Source organism: Fringilla coelebs (assembly GCF_963513975.1).
Source record: "Fringilla coelebs genome assembly, chromosome: 13".
Classification (NCBI taxonomy): domain Eukaryota; kingdom Metazoa; phylum Chordata; class Aves; order Passeriformes; family Fringillidae; genus Fringilla; species Fringilla coelebs.
The window spans coordinates 13833249-13858179 of NC_140039.1; the positions used below are offsets into that span (position 1 = coordinate 13833249).

General features: G+C 50.8%; 1 protein-coding gene across 2 annotated transcripts; it reads right to left on the reverse strand.

Moving 5' to 3' along the window:
• On the reverse strand, window positions 1-24298 carry FAM107A (family with sequence similarity 107 member A; the record flags this gene model as incomplete). 2 transcript variants are annotated; one of them, XM_084214542.1, is made up of 5 exons in its annotated part: window positions 1-108; window positions 532-688; window positions 3790-3964; window positions 13429-13492; window positions 24275-24298. In XM_084214542.1, the coding sequence occupies 5 exons, from the start codon at window positions 24296-24298 to the stop codon at window positions 1-3; spliced, it is 528 nt and encodes a 175-aa protein (XP_084070668.1). The 2 variants fall into 2 exon arrangements, with proteins under 2 accessions (XP_084070668.1, XP_084070669.1); XM_084214543.1 differs by lacking the exons at window positions 13429-13492; window positions 24275-24298 and adding an exon at window positions 12074-12137.
• Window positions 24299-24931: the final 633 nt, after the last annotated feature.

Sequence of the window (24931 nt, forward strand, 5' to 3'; positions counted from 1 at the left end):
CTATGCTGCTTTCTCGTCCCCCGTCACCGTTGATGTTCTTCTCAGGTTTTCCTTGACTTTTATGAATTCTGGTGCGTGGTCTTCCTGCTTCTCCTGCTCCTTCTCCAGCTGTAAGAAAGAAATCTTTGTGCACATGAAAGGACAAAAGGGCATCAGCTACATTAAAACACAAGGCTTCATTATTGCTGGGTCCAGTTATTATTGCCCAAAGCAGTTTATTTCTGCCCCAAGCAGTTTAGGGTGCTTTGAACTAGAAAAAACCCCATGGACACTATGTGGGACCTAGAGGAGACCCAGGGTGAGTGGTGTGTAATGGGGTCCTGGGTGAAGTGGTATAAACGTGGTGGATCTCAGTGTGAGGTTGACATTGCTGCAGCTGTGTGGGGCAGCAATGGAAGATGTACTATGGCTCCTGTTTTATGGAGGGGTAGCAGTGCTATACCTTGGGTTGAGCCTCAGCCCACCCATCTCCCCTGTGCCTTGTGTCAGGTGGTTAGGTTAAGCCAAGGGTGGCTGAAAGCTCAGTTCTACCTGATCCAGCCTCTGGTGCCTCTTTAATAGCTCTTTTTCAAAAGGAGACTGCAATTTCTTTGCCTCTTCCTCTTCCTTCTTCTGTTTGATGAGCAGGTCTCGCCGTCGGTGCTCGAGCACTCGCTGCAGCTCTGGCTTGCTGTCCACGCCCAAACCTCTGTGGGTAAAAAGCAGATAAATGAGATCAGAGCATCTACACCTGAGGTGTAACAACTGCCAGCCTGGCACCCCAAAACTTGTCTTGGTCCTAAATGGAAACACGGGAGACCTGTGTTCCATGAGATCCATGGGAGATCCATGAACCAGCCCTGACCCACAAATCCATCCACAAGGTTTGAGGGTGTTTGATGGTGCCTTGGGCTGCCTGCTTGGGGTGGGCACACGTTGCTGTTCGTGTATGGCCCGTTTGGTGCTGGAAGTTCGGCTGCTCCCATTGCACCGGGGTACCACAGCTTTCTGTGTCGGGTGTGGAAAAGGGACCTTCCGTAGGCTGCTGCTGTTACTGGTTTGAGCGTGTCAGGTGTGGATTAAGCGGCGCTGAGAACATGTGCAATAATGACGATTTTTTTCCCACCAGCAGGGGTAGTCATTGGGCTGCAGTAATTGTCCTGGCAGCTCCTTCCTCCCCGCGCATCCCATCTGAAGCTTTGAAGCTTTGCTTCATCTGAAGCTTTGCTTCGGAGCTGAGGGCCAGCGATCCCCCTGCTGTCATGGATAGTTGTGGATCAAGAGGCCAAAATGAAGTGTCCTTTCCTCCTGGAAGCCGGAGGATTTGCTGATGGCACAGGTACCTGGCTCCCCTTTGGCCACTTGATGCATCTCCCTGTTCTGGGAGGGGTGGGATCACAGGAAAGGAGACACAGCAGGGCCACGCAGGCAGGGCATAAATGTGTGGCAAACAGATGGAAGGTGTTGCCTGAACAAATTTCAGAAACCTCACACTTTGGATATTGCCATACCTGAAGCAGTTATGGGTTGTTTGGTTTTCCTGGGGGTGCAGGTCTGTGTTGAGAGAGGAGGGGACCTCCCCCTGCCTGTGCTAAGGGCTTGCCCAGTGTACCCTGGGCTGGGGAATGCTGTTCATGTAAAGCTCCTCCTCAGCAACAGGAGGTCTCTGTTGACCAAAGGCTGGTTGGTTTTGGCCAAGGCTGTTTGAAAGTAGAGGCATCAAACCCTGTGGGCTGTGGATTTCTTGGCAGGATAGCAGGTGCTGAGGGTAGCCGGTACCTCACATCATGAGAAGCTGAACTGGCAGGCAGGAGAGAGGAACCACTCTCTCCAGGTGCAGCAAACCTCTGCACTGTCACAGCATGGCTGGACCCAGTGCTTGCATCCTTCCAGTACCACTTTTGATGATACTTCCCATTGTAATTTCTTTTTTTTTGCTTAATGACAGGACAAAGTTCACAGCAACATCGGTAAAGGCAGCCATACCCTTGGCCCCAGAGCTTTTATCATGGTTTTTGAAGCAGGACCAATTTGGATGCTGCAAAATTGCTTTTCCCAAGGCTTGAGAGAAGGAAAACCTGCTTTGTCTTGCTGGAGACACAGCTTGCAATGTTGCCTGTAGATTTGTTACTATTCCTTGATTTAATCAGCCTGTGTTAGTGCCCAGAGGTGTTGAGTAAGATACGGATTTTGTTACACAAGCTGCTGATTTCAGCTGCTTCTCCCTGCTGCTTGAGGGGGAAAAACCAACCAAAGCAGAAACAGGAGCAGTCATAATTCCTTCTCTCTCCCCTTCTCCCCTCTCTCCCTCAATGGTAATATTTAGCAGGAAGCAAAACTGGTAGATTTGAGAGTGACAAGAAACCAGCAACAGTGGATTACTTTTTGCAGTAAGGTTTGTTTCACATATTTGCTGAAGAATACTTGGGAGGTCAGAGCCAAAACAGGTTTAAACTGATGCTTGAGAGGGGCCACATGAGTAGGTGGTGCAGGATGCCTGTGCTGGAGCTGCCTCCTGCCAGTGCCTGGTGGCACAGGTGGCTGTGACACGGTGGCAGGCACAGAACTGGAACACAAAGAGGTGATGTACTTTGTGTTTGCCAGCGTGATCTCGTACTGCAGGGTCTGCACCTCCTTCACTGCCATTCCTCTCTGCTGCTTCCATTGCAGGGGTTCCTTGTTCCTTTGTTCCATCATGCTTAGATGGAATAATGCTCTGTGAGATCAAAGACAGTGCTGGTAGGTGACCCCTTAAACTAGGCAGTATCACTAGGGAGGAGATGGTCACTCTCATGCCAGAGACTTTAAAAAATATCTGGCTAGTATAGTGACATCTGCCTTGATGCCAGAGAAAGGTCCCTGTAATTCTTCTGAGTCTGGGAAAATCAAATCAAACCCAAGCCCAGCCAGTGCCAGTATTGATTAATGCACCCTGCTGGCAGGCTTGATTGTTCACTGAATTAATATACGTGTCTGGTTCTTGTGATGACTGCAGTCCTTTAGAACAGAGGCTGTGCTCCTTTTAATTAGGCAGCCAAAGAGCTATTGTGTCAAGGTATTTCAGGGTGTTCAGAAAATGTCAATAAAAAGCCAGCAGATTTTTTTGCTGTGCTTAAAAGCCTCTGAGCCGAATATGATTTTATTGCACTGATGTTCAGACAGTTGCCACAATGGAACAATGTAGTTGTAGGCCCTTGATCATTTGTATGGTTTTCCTGATGTTGTTTCTGTACCCCCAAAGAGTTAAATTGGGGTGATGGGGTAGGAAGTCAGAAATATGAATTCTAGCCTGTATTTACCCATTTGATATTTAGGGAGTTGCTGAGTAGCCTTGTGCAGATGATCTCACTCCACTGCTACCTCAGCTTTCAATGGCTGCATCCAGCCTGCACCTCTTCCTGCCTTTGGATTGACCTTCAAGTGCACAGGAATGCTGTACATTGCTGGGGACTTGGCAGATCAGTGATGGACATAGAAAAACCAGAAAGCCTCCAAGGGACACCAGAAAGGGGCTGTAGGGGTGCCCTGCATCTTCCAGTGCTTGTGACTCTAAAAAGTGCCAGCCAAGGCTTCAGGATGGCAGAGTGGGGGCTTTTCCTTCTGCTTTATTTTTGTAAAAGAAGTGGTCCCATCAGAGCAAAGAGGAAAGGGTACAGCCAAAGAGGATGGGACCCTGTGTTTGCAAGTCAGGGGATTTATCCTGCTGTTCCAGCTTGCAGTCTGACACTGGCACCTGTGCCTCAGCTCCTGAGCTTTGACAGCTCAGCACCTCTTGGGCTGCTCCAGTGACAGGCTGCAACATCCCCTTACCTTTTGTGGTTCATCAGCAGCTCCCTGTGCAGCTCTTGATGGCTCTTCGAGGCTTTTACAGGATTTAGGAGCTTCTTAGGTTTGATGAGGTCTGGGTTTCCATCTATGTAGTCTGGGTGAGTCAGGATATTCCCACCATCTGGTCGCTCCCGCTGTATTTCCGTGTACATCGATGCTGGAAGAAAAAAATGAGGTGTTTGCATGAGAAGTCTCACCCTGCTTGGTGTGAGAACCCCAGGCAAGGCAGAGGAGAGAAGCTGGTGCTTGTCCTGGCTGCTTGACACCATGTCAGTGTCAGAACTCACAAGCCTTCATGTGCTGGTGTGGGATTTTTAGAGGTTTTAAAAAATACTCCCTTCGAGTTGTTGATGAGACTCATATTAATTAGATCACTTAAATTACTTGCCAGCCACTCACTTCAGTGGCTGCAGAATTTAGTGCCAAGGATTAATTAATGCAAGATAGATCTAACTAAATCTGGAAGCAGCCATGGGTGTAGACTGTGTTCAGCTGCTGCTTTGGGCGTTCTGGATGAGGCTGTTGGTCCCATAGCATAAGGGGATGCTGTGGGATTTAAGGGGCTTCTGAAACACTGGCCTGAGGAAGTCCTGCTGTATCTGAAATCTCTTGTCAAGGAAAGATTTTACTGATATCCTGCTGACCTATTCAGGATTGAGTCCAGTGCCAAGAAAAGCATCCTTCGCCCATGCAGTCTGTGATCATGCTGCAATAATTTGTATGTTCTGGATGTAAGAACATGAGCCCACTGTTTTGGAAGGAACGGCAGCTTGGATTTCAGGCAAATCACTGCTGGTGTTTTCCAGTTCCTTAACATTTTCTCTTCACAAAAAACTCCCATACAAAGTGAGTGCAAAGCACAAGTTAGAAGACAACTGCATATGGTGGGCTGTGTCTTTAAATGAGGAGCACAGTAGGTCTGCCTCCAATTACTCAGTGTATGGTCTAATCAGGTGCTCAGAAAGAGCAATTTATTCCTGACTATTCACTTGAACAATTTGGAAGTTTACCAGTAAGAACCAAAAAAGTCCCAGGAAAAGGGTGTAGGCAGCTTCATGTCTTTAAGTGTCTCATTATTACAGTATTTTTGAGGCCTACTGTGAAGTTATATGGGTTGATGGAGCTGGAAGAAAAACAGTTGTTCAGTAATGTTGCCTCTTTCTTTTCTTTCAATCTCATGTATAAAAGGAATAAAACCTTTTAAAAAGAGAAATCAATAAAAAAAGCCAAGAGAAAGCAGGCTAGGTCATTCTTTCACAGTCAGTAAGCACTTAAAAATGTGAAGTGGATTGCAATCAAACAAAATTGTGTAAGGAATAATACTGCTGAAGAAAAGATTCAATATCAAACAACTTCTCATTGAATGTTAATGTGGCCAGTGCCCTACTGCTTTGGGAACAAAGGCAAACAAATCAGAGCCCATTACAGGAGTGTAATTGGGGTGAATAGTTCGGTACATATTTAAAGGGTGCTTGGAAGCTGCAACCAGTGATTTTTGTATCACATTATTTTCCTCTAGGATCACACATCACTGCTGGCAGAAGGGAAGGTGGTGTGGCTTGATGTTTGGCAGCAAGTGCCAGGCTGACTCAAACCCTTGCAGGGCTGGACTCCCCAGGCTGAAACTGGGAGTTTAGCCTTGCCTTCCAGAGAGATGCAGGGACTGAAGAACAGCCAAGGGTTAAGGCAGTGCAATTTCATGGCTAATTTTTGTTAGATGAAAGCCAGGTTTGGAACAATGAGAAAACATATCAGATTTTCATTGGGGTAAAATGGCTTCATTTTTTTCTTGTATTTCTCTCTCTTTTTTTTTTTTTTTCTTTCTCCGCAGAAGAGGCAGAGAAAAGACAAGGAAGGAAGGAAGGTACAAAAACAAAGGTTTGTTTTGGCATGAATGAAGTGGTTAACCTCCTATTTCAAATGACAAAGCTATGTCTTCATTTTTCAAACAAAAAGGTCTCTCCATGGAGTAACTTCAATAAAATGCCAGTTGTTTTTAATGGAAACATTGTTTTTGGAAGCTGTGCTAACAGACTAGGATCAGTGTCACCTTGTCATTCCACTGCCCTTTCCTGCTGCTCCCTTTCCAGAGCTGCCTCCAGTGACACAGATGCCCACAGTTGCTTGTGTGTTGGTACCAAATCCTGATGCATGTCAGGAGTTGGGCTGGAACATGTCCATCTTGGATTTGTCTATCTTAAATCCACTTGATGTGCTCTGCTACGGGACAATGCCGTGAGTAGTGAGCGTGGAAGGATTATGCAGCCAGCCAAGGCTGAAGGACCAACCTGAGTGTGTAAATGGCTGAAACTCAAGTGACTTTGGTATTTTTCTCTGGACCAATTAGCTCTTGGGTCCTGTTGCTAAGCTCTTGGGGCACTGGTGCAGAACTGCTATTTTTTAAATGCTCTTTTCCCCTGCCTCCATGATGTATGGTTTTCCTTTTGCAACTCAGGACTGGGAGTCCCTTCTTCCCAAGACCCAGATCCTGGGTGATTTGCTTGGGCAGATTTGCTTTCCCCACATCCACACAGGTCCAGCACCCAGCAATGCACACACATGGAATTGTGTCATCCAGTCCTTCAGTCTGGGTGTGTGGTGTTTCCCCAGACACCAGGATGATCAGGGAAGGGCCCCCCTTCTGTCTTATGTTGCATTTTGAGGGAGCACTGTGGTGATTCTGGAGCTTTTGGATGGGCTAATGTGGTTATTTCCAGAACTGCAGCAATCTAACATTGCATGACTGAGGGTTGCAAAGAAACAGCAATTTATCAACCTAGTTCCTGAAGGCAGATAGGGAACTTTCCCCTTAAACTAATACAAATTAGGAGAAAAACTGGGAAGGAAGGAGTGGGAGGAACTGAAATGGACTGGAAGCTTTTCTGGGCTGGTTCTGTTAAACCAGCATGTGAAGGTCCTTATGAGGAGTGCAATTTGCCTCAATAAAGTGTGGGGGCCAGGACACAGCAGGTACCTCTGTGCTTGGTTTTCATGGCACTAGATGTACCCAGGAGTGTGCAGAAACCCACCCTGAGGGTTTGACTTCCTGTGGGAGTCCGTACTGCTGCCCTGGGGACAAAGTCAAAGCCCTCACTGGGACTGGAAGGAGCCTTGAGCCTCTCTAGAAGAATAGCACTTTAAACCATCAGAAGCTCTCAGCCTGAACAATTCAAGGAATGTCTTCATTTACACTGAGCAGAAAAAGAAAAATGAGAAAATAAAAATACTGGTGTGTCTGGAGCACAGCTTGGGGTTATGCTGAGGGTAAGGATGGGGCATCCTTTCTCCTGCAGGTTGGCAAATAGGAGCCAGTGCAAAATGTTTGTCAGGGAGTAGATCTATCATCTCTGAGACCTGAGGTAATGCATGTCCATGTAACAGAGACAGTGCCATCAGGCTGCTTTTTGTCATTATTTATGGTGCTGGAGGTATAAATCATGCCAGGTCTCTGCAGTGGATTTACAGCAGGATGTCTGTTTTTGCATGATTCAGCTGCAGATCAATGAACAAGGCTCTGCCTTGGCACCTCCCTGGCCACCATCATAAATCAGCAAAAAGTGCTGGACATTTTTATTTTGTCCTTTGCAAGATACAAACAAAAAACCACACGTGGATGTTAATACCCCCTGCTGCACTGAGGAAGACAATGTGATCTTTTAAATAGGTCTGCTTCGGAGCATTGCTTATAAAAAGTAACTGTTTGCTTCAACAACTCAGGCTTTTGCTTGCTTTTAGGTATTTTCCCTTTCCTCATTTCTAGAAGCTCAAAGCTTTCTAGGGAATGTGTGTTTCCAGCTGCTTTTCTGTTGGTAAGAAGCAAGACTGCCAGGATGAGGATGCCAGGGTCCCTGGCAGGTGCTTGGACATCACACATGGAGGAGTTATCTCCTCTCTCAACCATAGTGTGAAATGTGCCTTCAGCCTCTATTAGTTTTCTAGGAGACCACACAGGGAATTTTCAGCATCTTTGAGGTGGCCCAGAGACCAGACACCCTCCTGTCCCAGGGCGTGGGACTGACTGGAGGAGAAAAGTGACATTTTAATATCTTGTTCTCTTCTGACCTAAAGCAAAGCCCAAATTCCTGCTCAGACCACCTGGAAGTACTTATAAATCCCCCAGTTCCTGGGAGAGTTGCAATAAAATCATCACTCTGCAACCCTGGGACAAATTGTTTCCACTTCTGACTATGCTCAGCCATAATCTTTTTGGGAAAGGATATCAGGCAGCTTTGGTGCAGCACTAAATACTTTTGAAAGCATGAATGCTGCAAATATATATTAAATATGCTCTACTAGGGGTGTAAAACAGGGTGTGCTGCTTGAGGTGCTGAGTGGCTTTAATGCAGCCCCTCAGAACAAGGAGAAAGGTTTTAGCCTGCTCCTGGAGAAGAGGAGGAAGAGGAGGAGGGAGAGGACTGACACATGCCCAAGGACAGACACTGGACATGAGGGTTTGGCCACAGCTGGAGCTGGGCTATGCTTCCTTTGGCTGCTGCTGCTTTTTAGTTTTCCCTCACAAGGAGGAGATGCTCTTCACAGAGCATTTATTTAGGATTAAACAACTTGTCTCCTGGTGGTGGATTGCCATGTGAGCCCCTCTGTGTCAGAACTGTGCACTGCTGCTGGCAGCCTGTGCTACCTTCCTGTGGGATGGAAATAATCCCCAGGAATGTTAAAGGGATTAACAGTCCTGGAAAGGGAAGGTAACCTGAGGGATGCAGCTCTGCTTAGGCTGCCTACATGGCTACAGCTGTTCTTTACAAGGGAAAACCAAAACAGGTTGGAAATGGAGTTAATCCATAGCAGTTAGATTTAGAAAGCTGCAGAGTGGAGATCTGGGGTCCTGCCCAGCACCTGTCAACCTGCACCTGTGCAGGACAGCAGCTGCTTTTTGCAGGTTTCTATGTGAAATGCCTGACTTGTGTTTTGCCAAGGTCTCCTGACATCCTGCTCCCTGTGACATCTGTTTTTTTCCCCTGCATATCCCTCAGCCCTTTCCCATTCCACCTGCATCCTTAAAGATTGCAAAGCTGTCAGTGCTGCCTTCTGCAGCACAGATCAGTGTTCAACTTTAGCTGAAATCTAGAAAGCAAATGTAGTTCACAGTGTTTTATTTCTGCTGTCTGTGTCATTTGAGAACTGAACTAGAGCATCTCAGAAGAGTTTTGTCAATAGGGCCAGATGATCACCAAACTGCTTTTGTTAAAAACATTGTATTGGCATCCATTTCTGGGCAGATAATGGGCCTTTGTGTAATGCCACCCATGTAAAAACAGTCAGAAGGCATTATTCTGGGAATGGGATCTGTACTCAGAGGACATTGCTGTCTGTAACCTTGTGAGACCCTGTAACTTGGTAGAAGGGGTAAGGCTGGGCAAAAACCTCAGGATGTCCAGGGTCAGAGACCTGGATCTGGGTTTGTAAAACCACTGATCCAAGAGACCACTTCCTGAGCAGAAATGATCACTTACAACTGTGGTTACAGGGAAGAACCTCTGGTTTTCTGGATGCCCAGGATTTATTCATGAATGAGTCTTCTTTAAAGAACCAAGAGATTAATGAAGGGCTGCTGACAGCAGCTGGTCATACACGTCCTGCAAGTCAGGCAGCTGCAAAACCAACACAGCAGTGTGAGCCAGCAGAGCGAGTTTAAAGCTATTTACACAAGGAACCTGAGCCTGGGGGGTAATGCAGGTTTCCGACATTTTTAACTGCAATTATGGGGGGAAACCATCCCTTTTCTGGGCCTCAGACCCCAACAGCATCCAGTCCCTGGGGAATCCTCCTTTCCTCAGGGTGAGGGTGTCCCTCACCCCTCTAGGGAAGGCTGAGAGGAGCAGGGCATGTCCCCACTCCCCACAAGGGTTTGCATGTGCAGGTGGAGGTGTGTGGGATCTTTAAACCAGCCTCTGTTAATTTTAACCTCTTGCATGATTCTCTGTTAGCCAGAGCTTAACTTTTTTCTTTTAATTTTAGAGTATGAACTTTCTGTCGATGCATTTCCAGTGTCTGAAGTGCAGCTGGAGTTTGGCTCTACAGCTTTTATTGTGAGAAAGTAATGGCAGAAAAGGTCATGCTATATGTTAAGTCCTACAAAGAATGAAGCTGAAAGTTTGTCATTGGTTTTGGATTCTTCAATTGATGGCACTTGCTAATTTGCATGATTTTTTCCAGTGTTAATTAACTGTACTTTAGAAATATGGAATAGCTAGGGTTGGCAAAATGGGAAAGAATTCCATGTCAGTTTCTGAAAGCCCCAAAGCTTTGTCTGATGACAGCAGCTTTCAGGTGTGCACCTGCATTGCAGAGGATCATCTGCCAGGGGGACAGGAGGTTTGACTCAAAGCTGGGCACTTGTTTGAAGAAGCCCCTTTTGCATGGTCAGGGGGTTCAGGGCAGAGGGAGGCACCCGCATGTGGGGGCTGCTTGATGAGGAGGTGTGCTTGATGGACACCCTTTGGTGGGTGAGCCCCCACAGCTGAGCCCACAAAATGTACCTTTATCACCCCAGTAATCTGTGTGCTGCTGTTACAACAACCTGGAACAAAATGCCTGTAATTCACATCAGCCTAATGACTGCTGTGGCTTACTGCCCTGGAGATGGAGGATGGTGATGCTAATAATAATAATGATAATAATAGTAATCATGAGAGCCCAAAGACTGGCAGATGTTAAACATTACCCTCCCTGGGTGAGATGGCAGCAGCTCCCACCCTCACTGTGATTTTCCTCTCCTCTGGCTCCAGCTGTGCCAGAGCACCTCATACCGAAGGAGCTGGCACGCTCCCCTGAGCTTGTCACCAGGCGACCGTACCTCTGATAAATGATAGGTGTGCTCTGGGAAGGAGTCAAAGAGCCTTTGTCTGCTTTTAATCTATAGTTTTAAATAATTAAACAAGGCTAATTCTGGTATTTATAATGCAATAGGGTGAGTGTAACTCGATGTGGCTGCTGTGGGAAGCAGTTCCCAGCTATCAAGTGGCTGCCTCAGGGCAGCAGGCGCTCACACCCCAGGTCCCCTTGCCTCCACTCAGCCTTGACGGTCAGAAGTAAACCCCACGGGGTCACAAGGTCAGAAAAGCAGAGAAAACCCTAATGGAAATGTAAAACCGGGCTGAGGGCCACATCTCTGCAGCTCCCAGCACTGCTGCCACGTGTCACCACTGTTCCTACCTCTGTGTCTCTGCTGAGTATGTGCTGGGGACGGGGCTGCTCACCTGTACAGCCAGTGCCCTCCTCCAGTACAGCCAGTGTTCTCTCACTGGTGAAGCCAGGCTCCCCAGTTTATCCCCGGTCTCCCCAGCTTGTCCCCAGTCCTGCTTGCCCTTGCTGAGCCCCTGCCAGCACCGCAGCCCCCAGGGCTGGGTCCCCATTTGCACCAGGTCTGCACCTGCCTAAGGGAGCACAGAGCAGGTGCTGGGCTCAGCCTCGGCTGCTCACACATTGTCACCGGCCATCACCCCAAAGGTAAAGCACTCTGGATGTCACCATGGGCATCTGCTGAACGTTGCATTCATGCACATGGGTTTAGAAGAGAGAAATCCCACCAGGTTTGAGGCTCACTTAGCATTTTGGCATGTAGAAGTTACCAGTTGGAAATGCTTGTATCATCAGGCAGCAGCAAGTGCCTCTCTGCTGGCAGGCAGGACTGGGTGTGCTGGTTAATAATTTCATTTAATTACCTTGGACTGTGATAAGCAAAGATAGCAAGGCTGGGACCCTAGTCTGTTAGCAATCGCCAAGATGTCCCATGCCTTTTACAAGCAGCATGTGGAGCACTGGTTTAGTTTTGTTTGACAGTGGCAGATGCTTAGCAGTCCCTCTTGACAATCATAAACTTAGTTTTAATATCTCACCAAATATTTGCTCTGCACATTTGCCCACCAATGACAGAGATGCACATCAATCAGTAATGAATGCTTAAAGTTAGTTCAAAGGTATTTTGTTAAATACAGAAAATATCCTCCCATGTTGATTTGTAGGGACTGCGTTAGTCCCCTATCCAGCCCAGTGCCTCTTCAAGAAGGTTTGAATTGCAGGATGGGTATTCTAAGGGAACTTCTTGCGAGATATGGAAAGGCAGAAGCAGAAGGACACTTCTCAACTAGCTACAGAAGTATTAAAGTACCATATCTCAAATAAAATGAAAACCAGGTCCCAAGTCACCTGTGTACAGAGTGCAGAGCAATCGCAGGGGATGAAGCAGCCCGTCCGCGCAGAAGGGAGCAGCGGGGATCCCCGGGGCAGCCCGGGGCCCGGCCCTTACCTGATTTCCGCAGCGAGGCCCGGGGGAGCCCGGGGGGCAGGTGCTGCCCTGTGCCCCACGACATGAGGCTGCTGCCGCCTGCCCCTGTGCCTTTCGGCCGCTCCGAGGCAGTGCCCGGCTCCTGCCAGGTCCGTGCGGTGGCAGCGGGGACACAAGGTCACGGGGAGGTGGCTGCCGGTCCCTCCCTGCTGCTCCTGCCACCGCACCGGGACCTGGCTGGGCTCGGCTGGCAGCAGCCGCTGGCCTCGCTCGCTCCTCGGTGCCGGTCCCTCCGCCGCCCTGGAAACTTCTTCCCTTGGCTCTTTGCTGCCTGAAGGTGCTTTCCCAGGACAGATGAAGGCGCTGATGGCTTTTCCTCCCCAGAGCAAGCAGCTCTGTGCGTGCCCGGGCACCCAGCTGCCTGCTCGGCACGGCCGCTGCTGCTGCTGCTGGAGGAGAGGTCGTGTCCCTGCTCCACCGAGGACGATTTCTCCTCAGCGTGCCTTAACCACGCTCCTGGAGAAATCAGATCGCCCCAGAGGAAGCCGCACGCCCACTCTCTTTAGCAACCACTGCAACAGCCAAGCCGGCACCAGGGCAACCGCTCCAGCTATCGTGATTATTCCCTGGCATGTTGCAACACCCTGCCATCCTCCGAGCGCTGCACGGCCCGGGGGTAAGGGCTGCGAGAGGGACAAGCAGCCCCTACACGGGGCCACGGGTGTCCTGGTGGCACCAGAGCTCGTGTGATGCCACAGCATCGCTGCCCCAGGTCTGCTGTTGCTGGATGCAGCCCCTGCCTGAGCTGGGCTTCTTGTCCCCATCATCACTGTGGCTGGAAGGTGCCACGTTGGCTGTCCCTGAATTGCCACAGCCTGGGAAACCAAAGGCTGCAAAGGTGGGGGAGAAGAAGGGGTTAAACCACTCCAGCAATTCCTTTTGGCTCTTCAGTGGGTTCTGTGGTCCGGTCCTGCCCAGGTTGCCCAGTGCCAGCCTGCAGGTGCTCAGTGTCCCAGACCCAGGAGGGTCAGGGATGAAGCAAAACCATTTCCACACAGAGGAAGGGGTAGGGAAGGCAGGGGGGCACCACTGGGGTACCCAGTCACCTTCACACTCTGTGGCACACGAGGGTGCACTGTCCAGCCCATGTCCTGCCCAGACACTCCTGGCCCTGTGAAGGACTGGGGAAAGAAGCCAGGTTCTCACAGACACAGGGGTGCTCTTTCACTTTTCCACAGTTTGCACCGCTCCTCATCCCAATGCTTTCCCCCATCCCAGCCAAGAGCTCAGCAGCACCAGGTGTGAGCTGAAACCCCAGACCCTCCCAGTTTGCCTCCAAAGCTCTTTGAGGGTCAGGATGGGCTGCTGGCACTCACCTGAACTGCCACTTCCTGGCTTCTTGCTTCCACTCGGGCCCTTGGACTGAAGGGAATATTCTTTCTGGAAGAAATGACAAGAGAGAAATGAGAAAAGACTGAACAGGTATTGCTCTATCAAAGGAAATGAAACATAGGAAATGTTGCCAGTCCTTTGCTACCAGAGACTAAAAAGCATCATTATTATTTTTAATCTCCTGACCAGGAGCTGCTCAGTTTAATTGACATGGGGCCTCAGATGCAGGAGAGGAGAGGCAGGCTGGTCCTTACTCCAATGTGTGAGCTGTGTCTGTGTGCTTGTGTGTGCAGTCAGTCTGACTTGTCCAGCTGGGGATTACTCACAGGCAGGGTTTGGCAGACCCCACACAGCTTTTGCACCTAAACCAAGGCTGTGGCAAAGGAGAATCCTTTAAGTGGGGAGGTTGTGCAGTGTTTCTGCTCAAGCTGTGACCTCACAGCCCCTGTGTGCCCCACAAGGTTTTCATGGCCCAGCAGACTCTCCTCACATCACTCATTGTCCCATTGCCTGGCTGCTCCTTGCACACTCCAAAAATACCATTTGGCTCAATTTGAATGGAAAAGGAAATGGATACACATCTGTGCTCATCCCCTTGGGTCACCCTTGAACAAGTTTCAGGTCGGTGAGTTCACTGGAGATGTGTCAAAGGGGGAAAAGAGCATCAATTTAAACCTGTTTTGAGCTCCCAAGGAAGTGCGGTTATGGCTGGTGGTTGTGGGAGTGTAAAAGGGCTGTTGATCCATCAACATCTGCTTTTAACTGAGTAAAATTGGAAAAAGGCCAGCTAAATTTTCTGGATATATTTCTGATGCACCCTGGTGCCTGACCAGCTTGCACATCTGGGCTCCTCTTCTGCAGAGAGGAGGTTAAGTGGGTTTGTGAGGTGCTGTCCTGAACCAAGGGACTTTTTATGGCAAAGCTCTTTTTCTGGGAGCTCCTTGCAGAACAATTCTCTTTGCTATCTAAATTAGTAAGCAATCTCCCCCTGCCTCCTGTGCCTTTGAGATTAACAAAAAGCCTTTGTGCTGCCCCTGTAGCTCCCTGAAGGTCACTTTGTGAGGGTGGTTGATTGCTGGCTGAGATTTATCTGGAGTGGCTCCTGCAGACAAGGAGTTGCATCATTCACCAGCTGCCCTGTGTGTCTTAGGAAGTGGCTCCAGGTCCTAGGAGAAGGTGACACAGGGAGCTCATTCCAGCATCACCCATCTCCTGTACATGGGATGGCCCCCTGTGGCCAGGAATGCTGCAGGGATTTGTGGGGGGAACTTCTTTGGGGGTATCACCCCAGAGGAGTGAGCCCAAGGTGTCCCTGAGCCAGCAGCTGGCACACCCAGGCAGTTCTGGCATGGCTCTGGAATAGCTCTGGAACAGCTCTGGTCCAACTCTCTGACATGTGTGGCACAGAAGATTCATCCCTTGGGACTTGGGATGCTGGGGGAATAACATGGTTTTCTTATTCAATGTGCACATAAAGAGAAAATAATGCTGCACCTGGAGTGTCACTGGTGGGTGGCTGTATGGTTATTAATGAGCACTGGGAACAGGAAAATGGTTCAGGAGGAGCCCACAGCCAGGTTCTTGTTACCAGGGCTGTTCATTAGATGGACTTCTAGCTGCTGAGTTGCTGTGTTAGTGATGTTGGCTGCTGGCTCTCATCTCTTTAGCTAATTGCTAAAGAGAGTGGCACCAGGAGCTTTCCTGTGCGGACATGTCTCCTGTGTATTAAAAAACCCCAGACGTGTCAAGCCAGTTCCCAACAGCAACCCTGGCCCTCCCTGGATGTGCAGTGCTGCCCCCTGATAGAAATGCAGTGACAGTGACAGTGTGTGCCTGCTGAGGAGCCTGGATGCAGCTGTGAGAGACAGAGCAAAAGTTCTGCCTGGATCTTTATTAAATCTCCACTCTCAGCAGGGGTTGGGATGGCAGCATCACTGCCAGTCAGGTCAGGCTCCCAATCTGCAGGCAAAACTTTACTCTGCTCAAGTCTCCCAGGGCTGGACTCAAAGGCAGACAGCGTTTCACCTCCTGCTTCAGGGAGGCCCTGGAGGCTGGTTAAACATTTGCTCTGCTGAGTTAATGCTTGATTTGGGCTGAGGTGCTGCTTGTGGTGCTAGGGACTGGCTGTGCAGCCCAGCCTTCCCTCCCACCCTGTGGCACCAGCTCCCAGCACAAACTCTGTGCAATCCCAGTACAACCTCAGAAGTCATGCTGGTTGCACTGTGGTGGTGACCTTGGTGGTGGCAAAGCAAGAGGCAGGGGATGTGTAGGCTGGTCAGACCATGCTGGCTCCCTGGTACCCTGTCACCTCTTGGCACAGGTTGGTTGGTAACACACTCCTGCTAATCTCCACTTGAGCCATTAGTGTATTTGCAGAGCAGGACAGCTTCTCCTTGCACCTCCCCAGCTCACCAGGCAGTTAATGATTGCCCAGGTGATGCAGACTTTTGCCTGCTCCCTGTGGGACAAAGCAGGGTATGGCACTCAGTCCCCAGCCAGCTGAGGGACAGGTGTTGCAGTCAGAGGCTTTAATTTGTCACAGTGAGGGCTCAGATGGGGAGTTTGTTTTGCAGTAGATGGACAGAAAATGCCTGCTATTTCCAAACCCTTCTATTTCCATGTGAAAACCACTTCTGTGTGCAGTGTGACTGCCTCTTGCCACGAGTAAGAAGCAGTAATAAAATCTAGTATCAGATATTAACACTGTGCCCCTCTGCACTGAGCAGGACAGTCCTGGAGACACTGCTGATGGGAGCAGGACCTGCAGGCCAGCTCCTCCTGCCTGGGATCCCCGTCCTGCTCTGACCATGTCAGCGAGGACACCCACTGTTTCAGCTGGAATTAGCCTGGTGATTAAGTGGGTTAAATCCCACAAAGCAACACAAGGTATAAATAGTAAGTAGTTCCATGCTTTACATGCACTGTCCTGTGTTACTCCCAAACATCCTGGGCACCTCTGTGTCCTGGCAGGACTGTTCCTGGCCTTGGCTCGGATGCACAGCAAAGAGCTGTGCAGCAAATGTCTGGAGGCTGTATCACAGGCATGGGCTGCTTTGAAGCAGCAGCTCTAACCACTGTCCTCCTCCCTGGCTCCCCACTAGGGGACTGCAATGCTCTCGCTGGAGCTTAAAGCCAGCCAATTTGAATAAACCATTAATCGGTGTTATTTGTCCCACGTGTGGGTGCTGTGGTGTTTACTTGTAGCACAGCTGACAGTAATTTTGGACTCTGCTCTGATGAAAGCAGGGAAAAGAGCCATCAGCACTGTCAGAGTGCCAGCCATGGAGAGGGTGACGAGAATGGCTTCAGGCAGGTTCAGATCAATACAGGTGCCATTAAGAAGCAGTATCAGAGCAGTTGTATTGCACTGTAGCCAAAGTCTGAGCTAATGATTTAGGTAAGAAATTGTTGCTATCAGATCAGGGTGATAAAGAGTTATATAACTGAGCAAAATGTCACTTGGGCTGATGTGACTTCCCACAGGTCTGATTTGGGAGGGGGGCACCATTAGCAGGGTTAGATGTTGCTCAACCTATTTAGGAGTAGATTGGCTCAGAGAAAGGTACTTCATCCCGAAGGTGCTGTGACAGCTCCTGACGTGGGTGTGCAATGAATGACCACATCCATTGATTAAAATAGTCTTATTGCTAAGGCCAGAGACTTTGAAAGGAGTTGTCATGACCTGGAACAAGGTTCATTGATGCCTGGGAGATCGAAACCAGCCTTTCTGTTTGTGATGAAGTCACAAAACATGTGACTTAGAGGTTAACTGAACTGTTCTCTACCATTATTTTTGATAAGCCCCAGATACCTTTTGCTGTTTTCAGGGCTCTGTATGAGAACATCTCGTACATGCCCCTGTACTCTGAGGTGCCATCTGAGCTGATCTTGCCCAAATCTCCTGTGTTTCGCTGAATTTTGGTCTATCTCTGCTCATTTGCAGCAGCTGGGACTGATCCAGAGACATCAATGAAGTCATCCACTGGAAGGAACTTCGGAGGATTAGTAAAACTTTTTCCCATCTGTGATGTCAACGCACAAAAATCTGTCAGCTTGATTGTTTTGCTGCAAAGTCCTGCCATGTGAGGTGTTGAGGCTGGTTTGATTCAACAAGCTGGGGCTCATGTTTGCTGGGATGACACTGTGTTTTTGGTAAGGAGAAACACAGAGAAAATCAGCAGCACAGCCCAATGCCTCACTCTGCTGCTAATTCCCTGAAAGCATTGGCCAAAGGAGGCGCTCCAGCTTGGATGAATTTCCAAATTTCTTGAGGGCTAGGAAAGGCAGTGTAACGCCCTGCTCCCTCTGGAGCTTGCAGACTGGGCTCTGCCTTCCTGGTGGTGGTCAGGATGAAGCTGCTCTCAGGATTGTTGTGAGAAACTGCAGGCTCCTGTCTCTTGCAGAGGCAGAGCAGTGCCGGGTTTGGGAGGGTTACTCCTTGGCAGGGAGCTTGACTGTGCACATTCCTGCGCTCCCAGCTCATTGTGGGACACTGCTGCATTGGCAGGTTTTGCAATCGGGAGGGGGCAGGCTCCCGGGAGTCGGTGTCCAGGCACATCCCAACATTCCTGGGCCAGCAGCTATAAAATCTGCTGTCACAGCACTGCCCTTGTCATGGGAAGGGGTCTGGGAGCCACCACAGCATCCAGTCCGTGCCTCAGCCCTGCCCCACCCCTGCCCTGTGCCCGTGTCCAGCTCTTCATGCACACCTGCCCAGAGGGAGCTGGCTTTTCAAACCAAGCTGGGCTTGTGTTACTCCTGATCCCTGGCCACAACCATAGCTGATTTCACTATCATATTGCAAAGGACTCTAAGAAATATCAAGTTATTGGTGTAAGATTTCATCACTGGTCTTTTGACCTCTCCAAGTCTGCAGCCTTTCTTGTGTTGAAGTGAGCTGGGGGCAGATGCATGTGGCCAATCTCACGACAGCAGCCAGCAGCCTCAAGGATATTTTGACCACAGGAATTTGTAAATTTAGGCTTACAGAAGGGGATCTTGGTCTGCCTGTGGGGTCAGGCTGACAGTCCTCAGCTCCTGTGCCAGTGTCTGGGAGCACCAGCCAGGTGGCCACTTTGCTGCCTAGTGGAGTAGAAAATTGTAAATGCTTCAAATAGTGCTTGGTGTTATCTTATTCATAAGGAACACACAATTTGACACAGATGAGTGCTGTGCTGACCCCTGCCTGTCTTTTTCACCGATGTCATTCTCCCTCCCAAATCCCTGTGGCCCCCGAAGGCAAGCACAGCCCTCCTGTGGTGTGAAAGCTGGCAAGTCGAGTCCCATCTCACTGACTGTCAACAAAAAAGGAAAAAAAACCCCAAACAACTAAAGCAGGGAGGCAGCAGCAGGGGGATGGAGGCTTGCTGGAGCTGCCAGCCCTGGGGCAGGGAGCCTGGTGAAACTTCCCAGCATGGCTGAGCAAACCCTGCTCCCTGGCTGCTCCCGGCACACAGCTGGGGAGGTGGAATGTAACACACCAGACCTCAGCAGAAAATTTCCTGCAGATTAATGAGAGCAATCAGTGGCAGGGCTCAGCCCCACAGCAGCCCCTGCACAAGGCTCATTTGTCAGCACTGGAGCTGACTGTGAAGCCTGACATCCCACTGAGAAGGGCACGGAGAGGCTCTTGGCACAAAGCAGGGCAGAGCACACCGATGGACCAGCTGTTCTGCTTTGGTCCCTAAGGACATCCTCACTTCAGTTCAATGCTTTTTAATCTGGTCCCTTGCAAAGGGCAGAGCACACACCACCTCTGCATAGCAGGGCAAAGCCAAATTGTAGCCCTGTTCACTGTTGGGAATATCTGTATCACCCACCTCAGTGTTGCCAGCAGCAGTTAAATGTTGTTGCTGCAATGGATAAACCATTTTTTATGTATCTCAGGAGCTTACTCTTGCCCTGTGCTGGAGATGTGATACCACTGCTGATATGAAAGACTGCTCCACTATTTCTGGGGATGCTGCTGATTGCACAGGAAGAACATCAGTCACTGGCACAAAAGGCCTCCAACAGCTTTGGAGTGAATTGTTGTCATGCTGCAGAGAGACCATTAAGACACTCTAAAATGCCTTGAAGAATGTTGTTTTGCAAAAAGTGAGGCTTCTGTCACATGATTAATAAGGAGAGTGTTTATTTCTGGCACAGTGTCATGCTGTCCTAGAGCTGCCAGGCTGCAGTGGCATCATCACTTCACAACTAGGGACCATATGTTAGGGGTCAAGGATAGGGCTGCCATCAGAAATGTGCTCTTATGACACCCCCTTGTTGGGCTCCTTACCTGCCCAGGGTCACTTCAATTGGTCCTTGCCTTGGAAAAATGGAATTTGTGAAAAGCAAGGGCAGAAATGCCCCACCAGCCCCAGGCAGTGCTGGCAGCAAATGGTGAAAGCAGAGTGGGGTCTGATCCCTGCAGGCAGCGTGTGCCAGCTGGGTCCTGTGTGGAGGAGAGCCCAGAGGAAGGGGCTAGAAGGGAGGAAGTTTGGCTGTTGTCTGGGATGAGATGCCACCTGCCAGGCTGCAAATACCACCATGGGCTGCAAATAGAGGGGGCAGAGGAGGAAGACATGAAGCATCCCTGTCAATGCAGGGTTCAGGAGGAGGCAGCAGATGCCACTTAAGCCCCCCCAGGAGCAGAGTGAACCAGTGAAGCCTTTAATTACTTTAATCCATTTTTATTTGAGGACTGCTGAGCCATCCCAGAGCCAGCAGCTGCAGCATTTCCCATGCATTGCTGTTCTTGGTCTCTCCACGAGCACATCATGCACCTCCCTTCAGTCTGAGCCCTCTCCATGACTCCCTTGCATCCCCTGTGCTGCAGGCAGCATTAGCCAGTGCTGGATAACCTCTGCCCTTGCCTTGGAGGGGCTGGCAGCACGCTCCTGTGTGTCCTGCCCAGCACCCTCACCCATGGATCAAACCCTTGTGCTGCTTGTCATGCATGGAGGCAGAGTTTCGGCCTGGGCTAGCTGTGTCCAAGTGAGTTCCCTGTCTCACTGAGCCCATTTGAGCTCTCTCAGGACCAGAATGTCAGCCTGTTTGGAGGCAGGGAGTGGTTATGTTAGGTGTTGGAGCAGGTTTACTGGTGCTGTCTAGATGCTTGGGATGCAGAAGTAAGAAATCAAGCTGTGATCTCTTTCTAGGAGCTAGAGCAGCCCCACTGTATGAGTAATGAGTTTGGCTTCCAAGAGCTGGGATGCTACAGCATGCTATTCCCTTTAAAAGGTACAAAAGCCCAGAGCAGTGTCTCTACTTGGAGTCCCCGTGTGTCACTACCAGTGGGACTTTAAAGAGTTGAAGAAGAGAAAGGCAAGAGGCAGGATAAAGTCACTTTAGATGGCTTCTGTGGAGGTTTGCTGTCTCATGGTGTAGAGCCATTATTTTCTGGGTGTGTGTTATTTTTCCCCAGAAATGGACTTTTAATCAGTAATGTCCCCACTCCTGAGGCACTGTGGGACTTTACTGCTGTGCCTCTGTGGCTCTCATCCCTGCCCCCCTAAGCAAGGCTCCTTGCAGGCAGCACATGCAAACCCTTCTCCCCAGGAAGCACAATGCTCAAGGACACTGCCACATTGTGGTTCCTGGTTGCCATCTGGTTTTTGGATTGCTCCTGGGGCCAGTGCCACCAAACAGCCTTTGGCATTTTGTGACTGTCAGTGGGATTTGCTCTGCTCAGGGGCCTTGGCTCCTGCAGCCCCTCTTGCTGACAGGGAGCAGCCCTGGAGCCCTGGCTGATGGGGGGCATGGCTGGGGCTGCAGTGTCAGAGCAGGCAGGGCCCCTCAGAGGGATCTTGTGTTGCCCAGGCACAGGGACACTTTCAAAGAGCTGGCAGGGACATGGGCTACCAGTTTTCTGAAATACTTGTCAGGGAGAGCCAGGAAAATCCCACTGTGCCTGCAGCTCTGTGCAGTGTGATGGAGCAGAGGTGTCCCAGCTCACTGCCTTGGAGAAATATTTCCTCCCAGGGGCTGCTGGACCATGGGACTTCTTGGGCTGTTTCAGACCTCTTTGTCCTTCTGTGGCACAGGCTAAAACACTTCTCTGGCCACACTGTGGGGGTCCCTCCCTAGTGGGGCGAATTGTGCTTGTGGGGCAATCCCACCAGCAGCTCCCAGAAGTGCTTGTCCTGTCCTGCTCATATGGAGGAGTTTTAAAGGATGTTCCCAAAGCCCTGTTTTCAGCATGGGCAGCCAGGTACTGTGGTTTGCCTGAACAAGCAGAGCCTCTCTCCCTGGCACTGGCGTGCTGCCTCTTGTTGTTCTAAACCAGCCACAGAGCAAAGCTCCCTGCTCAGCAGCAGGGCTAATCCGGGCTCATCTGACATTAGTGTAAACTGACACTCTTGGGAATTTGGGGACAGAGAACTTTCCCTGGGGAAACAGCCACTATGCAAACTCTGCCTTGAGAAAATGTGGAGAAAAGAAGTGGAGAGGTGCAGGTGCCTGGGAACAACCTCCTCCACTGCCAGAGGGTCTGGAGCATCTGCCCTGGCACCCTGGGGATCTGTTGTTGGTGAGACTGTGCTAGCAGATTATTTGAAGGATGTTTGCTGAGGTTAGAGGGATGTCAGCCACACCAGTGGGGCTGAAGCCCTGCAGAGCAGAGGAATCAGCAGGGAATCATCACCAGCCCATCAGACAATCAGCACCAGCTCTGCAGCACGCACGAACCAGCCCGTGGCAAAGTCCTTGCCTTCCCTTCAAGAGAAGGGCAGCCCAGCAAAAATCTGTGTCTTGCTGGAGCCCTGCTGTTGGCTTGTGCCCACAGAACACTGGTGATAGGAGAACAGGTTTTTGGGACTAGATGCAGCCTTTTAAAGTAAAAATGTCCCTGGAGCCCTGCTGGCAGCCTTTCCGGTGCCTTTGTTGTGGAGCTGGGGATTGCCTTGCACTGCACAATCCACTACTGTAATCCCCTTGGAGGGCTGCTCTGGACTAAGCCTAAAAGAGGTGCAGCTGAGACTGCTAATGCAGGCTTTGCTGGCCAGGGGGGCTGAGCCCTGCTCTGTGCTCCTTGTGAGCCCTCTCTGGGCTGTTGCTGATAGATGGGCTCAGCCCTGGCAGGTCCCTGTGCCCTGAGCTGTGCCTCAGGTCCCTGAGCCCTAGTTCTGCAAGGGCTGGGGGAAGGGGAGCTTTCCTGTCACCTGGACTCATCCTGCTCTGCAGGAGAGCTGGATCCTGCTGTTCTCACCCACCCTGGAAAGGCAGCAGAAAGAGTTGTCTTGTTTTCATCTCCCATCAGCATCAGCCCAAGGGTAGAGGAGCAGGAGCTGCCAGTCAGACATCCCTGCTTGGTGCCAGCTGGGCAGTGGCACAGGCTTTTGTCAAGCCAGGCAACATTTGGGAGGCTGAAATGGGAGAGACATCTCTGACCTTTTGGTACCCATGAAAGTAAAACTGTCTCAGCTTTTAGGAGCTGCCAGGAAGCTGCAGAGCCCGAGCTCCCGGCAGCATTTCAAAGCCAGGCCATTCAGTGCTGGGCTTGGTGGGATCCTGGTGTTTCAGAGAGAGGGAACAGTGGGGAAAGCTGTCCAAAAGCAGTCTGGTCTGGTGGTCAGGAGGCTGGCAGGGGCTGCTTTGTATGCAGCGGGGCTTAGCTGGGTGGCACTGAGCCAAGCCTGACCTAACCAGCTTATTTCCCTGCTTCCAGTAATGCCTCTGCAAATGTGCTGGGGCCTGAAGGTCAGGGCCACGTGAGCAGGGGCCTGGGGATTAGCTGTGGGCAGAGTATGGCTCCTCCTGGGTGTGTTGCAGTCCTGAGCCACAGGAACAGCCAGGGCTCCCGTCTGTGCTGGAGCCAGCCTGGCCGTGGTACCTGGGATGGGAACTGGAGCAGCATCTCCTGCACCTGGCACTTGTCAGAGGTCCAGAAAAATAAATGTTTACTAGTCCCACTTCAGCTCTGATTTTGATTCTGGGTGTTGGTCACACTGGCCAGTGTGTTGCTTTTTCACATGCTTGACCTGCAAGAGTGTCTAGCTTTGGTTTTGGAAGAAAGTCCAGCAAGCTGGCAAAATTCTGAAAGGCACTTAGTGCCCATACCGCTGAAGGCCACAGTCATGCTCAGCTGAGCGTGAAGGGTCCCTGCTGGGGCAGAGGGTCACAGCTGTCCCTATTCCAGTGGAAGTTACTATCTAGTGTGGTGCCCAAGGATGTTTCTCTTAGAGCTGGGAAGTGAGCTATGGAAGTCTTATTCCAGACAGGGCATTGCAACTGAGCAGGGATGATGCATCTCTAGGCACTGATGTCATCAGCCATGGAAGCAAAATGACATGCAACATCCTCAGCACAACCTCTCTAGCCACCTCTGCAGGGTTCTGACTCCATAAAACTGTTTCCATGTGGAGCTGCTTGATCTCTCTCCCCAGGGGATTTGGAGGACAGGGATGCACGTTGGTGCTGTGGGACCTGGCCCAGCCCCTCCCTGTCCTGGGAGGGAGCTGGCACCAATTCCCAGGCCAAGAAACACTCAGGGCTTGCTCTGCCCTGCATCTGCAGGAGACATCCCAGAGGCTGCTGGAGGCATTCAGAACAAATCTGACATTTCTCCCCAGAGAACGAAACTTTGTCCCTCCTAAAGCCACGCTTGCAATGCTCTGATCCCCTCCTGGCTGTCCCCAAAGCCCCGGCAGGCCCCGAGGCTGAGCCCATTAGATGGAATTACTTAATCCGGCCCTGACGAGTGGCACCGCAGCCCGGAGCGGGTCCGTCCCTTAATCCCGGGCTGCCACCGGCACGCACGGGGCGAACCGAGCCCCACGTGAGCCGAGGGTGCCTTCTCCAGCCCATCCCACCGCCGCAGCCCAGGAAAGCCGCCCCGCTCATTTGTACCTTTTTTCCGTGGGACGCCCCCATGGTGCGATGCGCTGGCCGCGCTCCCCTGCCCGGGCTCGGCACCGCCGGCTCCCCGCGGCCGCGGCCCCGTCACTGCCGGGGACACCGGCGGCCCCGCTGCTCCCGGCCCCTCCGCGGCGGCTGTGGGGACACGGGCGTGAAATCCAGCCCGGCTGTGGCGGGGTCGGGTGGGAAAGCTCGCTTTTCCTCCCTTCTTCCAGCACGTGGAGAACTCATTTTCTTCATGCACCTAACGGCTGGCTCGCACCCAGGCTCTGCCCGGGCACAAAGGCAGCTTTCATGCTGTGGATGCCCGGTTTCTAAGCCGGGATCCGTATTTTGAGAGGCTGTGGAAGATTACAGTAATTGCACTTGACAGGGCAAGATGTCACAGGATGCGGATTCGCCCAGCTGCGGCCCGGCACCCGCAGGTCCTTGCCTGTGGCATCTTTCCTAGATACTCCTTTGGTGCTTTGCCCAAATGAACCCCCCAAAATAAAGGAAGATTATCCCTCTGCTGCCTGTCTGCATCCTGGCTCTTGGCTCCTGTTGCAGCACTGGATTTTGCAAACTTTGCTCCCACAAACACTCCAGGCTGCCTGTTTGCTGCTGCAGCCTCGGTGCCTCCTGTGAGCCCAGGTGAGCCCAGGTGAT